The sequence below is a fragment of the Fonticula alba genome (genome assembly GCF_000388065.1).
Source record: "Fonticula alba strain ATCC 38817 unplaced genomic scaffold supercont2.6, whole genome shotgun sequence".
Classification (NCBI taxonomy): Eukaryota; order Rotosphaerida; family Fonticulaceae; genus Fonticula; species Fonticula alba.
The window spans coordinates 1,171,168-1,177,387 of NW_009242976.1; the positions used below are offsets into that span (position 1 = coordinate 1,171,168).

Consider the following 6,220-nt stretch of genomic DNA (forward strand, 5'->3'; position numbering starts at 1 on the left):
GGGTGCTGTGGGTGCGTGTGTTGCGGGAGCCTGTGAAGAAGAGGAGGCAGAGGGGAGGGAGGGAGAGGGGAGGGGGGGGGGGGGGGGGGGGGGGGGGGGGGTGGGGGGGGGGGGGGGGGGCAGGAGAGGGGGGCGATTGCATGGTCAGTGATCGAGGGGGGGGGGGGGAGGGGGACACCAAGGAGGGACACCCAGGCCACTCAGGGACTGTGGCATGTGCAGACACACGTACCATCTCACCACGACGGATGTCCCAGACAATGACCACCTCGCCGGCGGCCGAGAAGACCCGGTTGGTGAGCGAGGCACGAATCTGCCCAACGCTCAGGTCGGTGGCCGGGGCGAAGACCGAGGCCGGCAGCGCGTCCGGCGAGGTGACCACGCCGAAGGAGGACAGGGCCTCATACCGAAGGTAGGTCTTGGACATGTTCCTTGGCGGCGGGCGGAGCAGGGGAAGACGGGACAGCGGAAGGGAAGACGAAAGGAGGGGAGGAAGGAGCGGAGAGAGGGCGAAGCAGGCCTTAAACGGGGGAAATGGCTGGGGAAGCGGGAGACAGAGGGAGGACTGGGGGGGGGGGGGATATGTGACGAATGCCAGAGGGGGGAGGGGGAGGACTGCTGGACCCACCTGCAAGCGCGGGATCTGACTGAGGCGTTCCTTTTTTCGCATCGGCATTTGCCACGCTGCCTACTCCAGTCCCCCTCCTTCGGAAGAGGCGGAGGGGGGGGGGGGGGACATAGAACCTCCCCAGGAGCCTGGTGTTCGGGCCAGGCGGGGACGCGCCAAGCGGGGCGCATGTGGCTCCGTCGGTCTCCCGCCGTGCACACGTCGCGCCCGGGAGGTCGCCGCAGGCGGATCGCGGCCGGCGGGCCGGCGATGCCCATGCTGGGCAAATGGAGCGCCATTTCACGTGTTCTTTGGATTGGCATAGGGGACAACTGCCGACGCATGGCCTTTGAGAGTCGGAGGGGATGTATTTGCGAATTGCGCGGGACGAGGGGCGGGGGGGGGGGGGAGAGGAGGGATACAAGGACGGTGTACGGAGGGAGAGAGCGAGAGAGGGAGGGAGGGAGGTGTGGAACCCATGGAGGCCTACACAAGGGGGAAGACATGCAGGAAGAGGAGGGAGAAAGAGAGATATAGGGGGAAAAAGAGGGGGTAGGTAGAAAGGGCAAAGGATGCAACTTTCCCCGGTCTTGTGGGTGCTGACTCCGATCACCGGCGGCGGTTGCGGTAGCCACTGCCACCGCGACGTGCCGAGTTGTTGGAACTGGAGCTCTCTGTGGGTGACCGGGGGAGGGATGGGACAAGGGAAAGAGGAAGAGAGCGAGAGAGAGAGAGAGAGAGAGAGAGAGAGAGAGAGAGAGAGCGAGGAAGACACAGGGGCACACAGGGGCACACAGGGGCACACAGGGGCACACAGGGAGACACAGGGAGACACAGGGAGACAGAGAGAAGAGATGGGTCAGTGGGGGAACCGAAGAAGCAGACGGGGTGAGAAAAAAAGACAGGTCCCAGCTGAGATGCAGGGCATGCGCGCACCGCTGCCGATGTTGAAGGAGAAGGGGGTATGCTGATTGCTGCTGGAACCACCGCCAAAACCCATCCCCGGCGGGGGCGGCCCAGCACCGGGGACGGTCGCCCCGCCAACTGGAGTGAAATTAAAGGATCCCTGAGGCTGGGCCTGCTGCTGGCCAAAGCCGGGCGTGCCAAACCCACCGCCCATCGAGGGTGACGGCGAGGCAGGGTGACTCTGCTGCTGGCCGAAGCCACCGGCACCGGCGCCAGTGCCAGTGCCAAACCCGCCACCGGGGGCTCCAAAGCCACCGGCCGGAACGCCGAAGCCACCAGCCGGACCGGTGGTCGAGGTAATGGTGGGCGAGTTGCCGAATCCGACAGCAGGAGCGCCGCCGCCGCCGCCGCCGCCGCCACCACCGCTGCCGAACCCGCTGCCACCAAACCCGCCGCCAGGAGCCCCGCCGCCAAACCCACCGCCGAACCCGCCGGCAGGGGCGCCGGTGCCACCGGGGGCATTGGTGGCTCCGGCCGCCCGGCCAAAGCCCGGCGAGCCGAAGCTGCCCGACGCGCCAAAGCCCGACGAGCTGGTAGACCCGAAGAAGTTGCCGGTCGGGGCGCCGGGCTGTGCGGCGCCACCGGGCGCTGGCGAGCCGAATTGCAACTGGCCAGGAGCGGGAGCGCTGCCGGCGGGCGGCTGGCCAAAGCCACCGGCGCCGACAACACCACTACCACCGGTGGTGCTGCCGGTGCCGCTGCTACCGCCAGTACCACTGCCAAAGGCGCCAGTGGCAGTGGCAGTGGGCCGGGCGCCGAAGCCGCCTGGGGTGGGACCGGTGTTGCTACCGAAGCCGCCGGAAGCAAAGCCACCGGCGCCGAAGCCGCCTCCGGGCGCCGCGCCACCAGCAGCAGCACCGGCGGCACCAGCACCGAAGGTCAAGCCACTTGAGGAGCCGAAGCCTGGATTGGTGCTCGCGCTGGCACCGGCCCCGAAACCAACACCCAGGCCCGAGCCAAACTGCCCGGCCGGCGCCGATGGACTGCTCACCGCCGGAGTGGCACCGAGGGCTGGCGTGGCACCGAGAGCGGGGCTGGCCGATGCATTGAAAGTGAACGCCGTGCCTGGGGCACTGCTGGGGGCAGCAGCCGGGGTGCCGGCAGCACCAGGGGCCGCCAGAGTGCCACTAGCTGCCGGAGTGGTTGAGAAGCCGCCAAAGCCGCCGAACGCCGGCTGGCCATCGGCGCGAGGGGCAGCACCAGCGGCAGGGGCAGCACCAGCGGCTGTGGTGGAGGCGGTGGAAGATGCGCCAGGCGCACTGAAGGTCAGGCCGGGCGTGGTGCCGGCCGGGGCAATGCTGCCTGGGGCGGCAGTGGTAGCCGCGACACCGGGAGCCGACGCGCCAAATTGGAAGGCAGGCGTAGCACCGGCAGTGGCGCCGGCCGTCCCAGCGCCGAAGCTGAGGCCCGTAGACGCGGCCGGTGTGGTGTTAGGCGCCGTCGAGGTTGTGAAGGAGGGCCCACCGGTGCCGGCCACAGTCGTGGCGGTGTTGCTGCCACTGGCGGAGGCCCCAGCACCAAAAGTGAATGCCGGGCCGGCGCCAGCCGTCGTCGAAGCCGCGGCCCCGGGAGTCGCCACGGCGGGGACCGAAGGAGCGGTGGTCGCCGGGGTGGCTGCCGTGTTAAAGGTGAAGCCGGTGGTGGCCGGAGCGGCAGAGGAGGGCGAGCCAGCTGGGGCGCCATTGGCGGCGGCGGCGGCGGTGGTAACAGTAGCGGCAGCGGCACTCTCGGTGCCCGGGGCGGTCGAGGTGGCCGCGGTGCTCACAGGGCCGGAGGCCCCGGCAGCAGGAGCGCCGAAGGTCAACGAGGAAGTGGCTGGCGCAGCGGCGGCGTTACCGGCAGTGCCGGCGCCGCCACCGAAAGTCAACGATGTCGATGGCGCGTTCGAGCCACTAGTCTCGGTCTTGGGCATGGTGAAGGTGAAGATGGCGCTGTTGACCGCTGGCGCGGCGGCGCTTGGCGCGGCCGTCGAAGCAGCCGGTGCGGTCGTCGAAGCAGCCGGTGCGGTCGTCGAAGTGGCCGGCGCGGCGAAGGCAAAGCCGCCCGAGCTAGCGAAGGACGCCGGAACCGGCTTCTTAGTGGAGGGCTCAAGTGCGCCCTCGGCGCTCGAGGTCGCCGCCCCGGGGAGAGGAGGGAAGGAGAAGGCACTCGAGCTGCTGCCGGCGTCTGAAGCCGCAGAAGTGGAAGAAACACGCTTTTTGCTAGTCTCAGAGGCATCGGAGGACCGTGTGGCCACACGAGTGGGCCGGGCAAAAATGCGATCAGTTGATTCGGAGGAAGGGGGCTTCTCCTGGCCCGAGGGCGGGTTGAAGGTGAAGGACGGCGTCGTGGCTGGCTTGGGGTCGGCGGCGGAGGCGGCGGAGGCGGCAGCCGGGCCGGAGGCCGGGATGTTGAAGGTGAAGGAAGCGCTTGGCAATTCGGACGACAAGCCGGACTTGGGGCCGGCATCCTTGGAGGCAGCGACGGCGCTGGTGGTGCTCCCGAGGGCGGAACCACTGGCGGAGGAGGACGACAGCGAGGAGAGGGAAGCACCCGCACCGGCGCCGGCGCCGGCGCCAGCGCCAGCGCCAGCATCAGCGCCACTGCCGAAGGTAAAGGCGGGCTTTGATGACGATGAAGAGAGGAGGCCCGCAGGCTCGGTGGTCTTGCGCGAGGATGGCTTCGAAGTGGCCGGGGAGGCAGCATCAGTACCCGGAGAAAATAGCGACGAGGTGCCCACATTCAGCGTGATGGGCGACGGAGAGAGGAACCCCCCATCCCCTGGCCGCGAAGTGGCACCCTCGGCGGAGGGCTTGCCCCCCTTCGACCGGTCGTCGGATGTCGGCAAATTGAAGGAGAAGCTCCCGGGCGCGGAGCCGAAGCTGGAAGAAGACGAATCCGAGGAGGAGGAGGAGGAGCTGGTGCCGAAGCTCAGCAGCGGAGCAGCTAGAGGAGCGGCACCGGCACCGGAGCTGGACCCGGTCGTGCCATTCACCCCGGCGGGCTTGGAGGTCGATGCATCGTCACTTGAAGCAGTGGTGCTGGTGCCAGCGCCGGTGCCGGTGGCAGTGGTGGCGGTCGTCGGCGCGAAGGTAAGGGCAGTGGTGGAGGTAGACGGGACCCCGGCAGTGCCAGACTTCGCCAGGAGTGTGCTCTTGCGAGCCTCGGCCTCCTCGGCCACGGCCTTCGCCGCACGAGCAATTAGCCGGCTCAAGGGGGTGGAGGGCGGCTCGGCCGAGGTCCGCCGGACCAGGTAGTCGAGGAAGCTCTCGGTGTCGGTGATGTTGTCCGCGCTCCGGGGCGTCAGGACGCCAAGCGATGACATGGGAGCACGAGCACGCTGGGCGGTGCACTTACTCACCCGCTTGGTGCCCCGCACGCGGCGGCTTGTGGCGGGGGCCGGGGCAGACGTCGAGGCCGGGGCCGGGGCCGGGGCCGGGGCCGGGGCCGGGGCGGTAACGGGAGCCGACTGAACGGCGGCCTTTTGAGCCTGGATCTCCTTGCGACGCTTCTGCAGCGGCCCAGCGGCGGGCATCGTGGAGACGAGAGATGGGGAGTTAGGGACGATTCCTCCCCGACAAGCACATGGTCAAGGTGAACACAGGGGCACGCACAATGCGGGCGAGAATGGCCACCTCGAAATCCTCGCCGACATCCTCCTCTGAAGGGACATCCACAGGCATATTCAGGGTGGTCTCAGCATGAGGGGTATCATCGACAATGGGGGCCTTGGGGGCCTGGGACGTCGGCTCGCCATCGGGCTCCTGCGCGACCTCGGACTCGCGCTTGCGCTGGAGAGGAAGACCGGCGGCAGTGGCGTCAGTGACAGGCACACGAGAGGTAACCGGGCGACAGCCTGCGAGCAGGCAATGGGGGAGAGTAGGGGGGGGGGGGGGGGGGGGGGCGCACCTTGGGATCACGCTCGCGCAGGGGAGAAGCCTCGGAGATCGGGCTGTCGGTGCCGGGGACACCGGCCGGGGGCTCACACGCCGCGGGAGTCGGGTGCGCCGGACCGGCAACCGTCGCCGGGCCATCGCCCGAGGCAAGACTGGCGCCCTCCGGCACGAACCACTCGAGCGGCTTGACCGGGGGGAAGGTCACCTCCGAAGTGTCCAGGCTTGGAAGGTCCACCAGATCGATGTCTTCGCCCGCGGGGTGGGTGGCCCCACTGGGGGGCAGGTCGCCAGTCTCGGAATCAGATGAGAAGGAGTAGGCCCCGGAGTAGAAGACTGGCTTCAAGCCGGCGCCGGTCCGACGCGGCCCGGAGATGTCCAGGAGGTGGGCCATGCCGACGGGCTCCGATAGGGCTATTGTTCCGCACGGGAGAAGGGGAAGGAGGAGGCCCAAGAGGTGAGCCGAGGTGTGGCGTGCAAAGGGCGGAGGAGGGGAGGGGAGTCAGGCCCAGGAAGAGGGGTGGCACGCACTTTCCGGTCCAGCATCGGCGTGAGGGCCTTCGCCCGGCGTCTCGCGTCGCTTGTAGAGAAAGCTGACGAGCGAGACTGTGGCGATGGCGGCGAGTGAGGCAGGCAACATGGTCGGAGCGCGCGTATGTGGGCGTGCTATGTATGTGTATAGGTGTATGGGTAGATAGGTGTGGGTGCTGTGGGTGCGTGTGTTGCGGGAGCCTGTGAAGAAGAGGAGGCAGAGGGGAGGGAGGGAGAGGGGAGG

At 68.7% G+C, this 6,220-nt stretch overlaps 2 protein-coding genes across 2 annotated transcripts in view; both read right to left on the reverse strand.

The window, feature by feature from the left end:
* The window catches only part of H696_03921 (hypothetical protein), a gene marked incomplete at both ends in the record, with an annotated part of 4,350 nt that extends 3,923 nt beyond the window's left edge, over positions 1-427 (reverse strand). The window contains one exon of the mRNA XM_009497789.1: positions 233-427. Within this exon, the coding sequence (XP_009496064.1) occupies positions 233-427 (195 nt within the window). The remainder of the gene's footprint in view (positions 1-232) is intronic.
* A 617-nt stretch (positions 428-1,044) lies between these two features.
* H696_03922 (hypothetical protein) lies at positions 1,045-6,190 on the reverse strand. Its single transcript, XM_009497790.1, has 5 exons — positions 5,977-6,190; positions 5,462-5,859; positions 5,167-5,343; positions 1,544-5,063; positions 1,045-1,281 (listed from the first exon to the last, which is right to left on the reverse strand). The coding sequence occupies exons 1-5, from the start codon at positions 6,083-6,085 to the stop codon at positions 1,217-1,219; spliced, it is 4,269 nt and encodes a 1,422-aa protein (XP_009496065.1). The 5' UTR covers positions 6,086-6,190; the 3' UTR covers positions 1,045-1,216.
* Between the last annotated feature and the right edge of the window lie 30 nt (positions 6,191-6,220).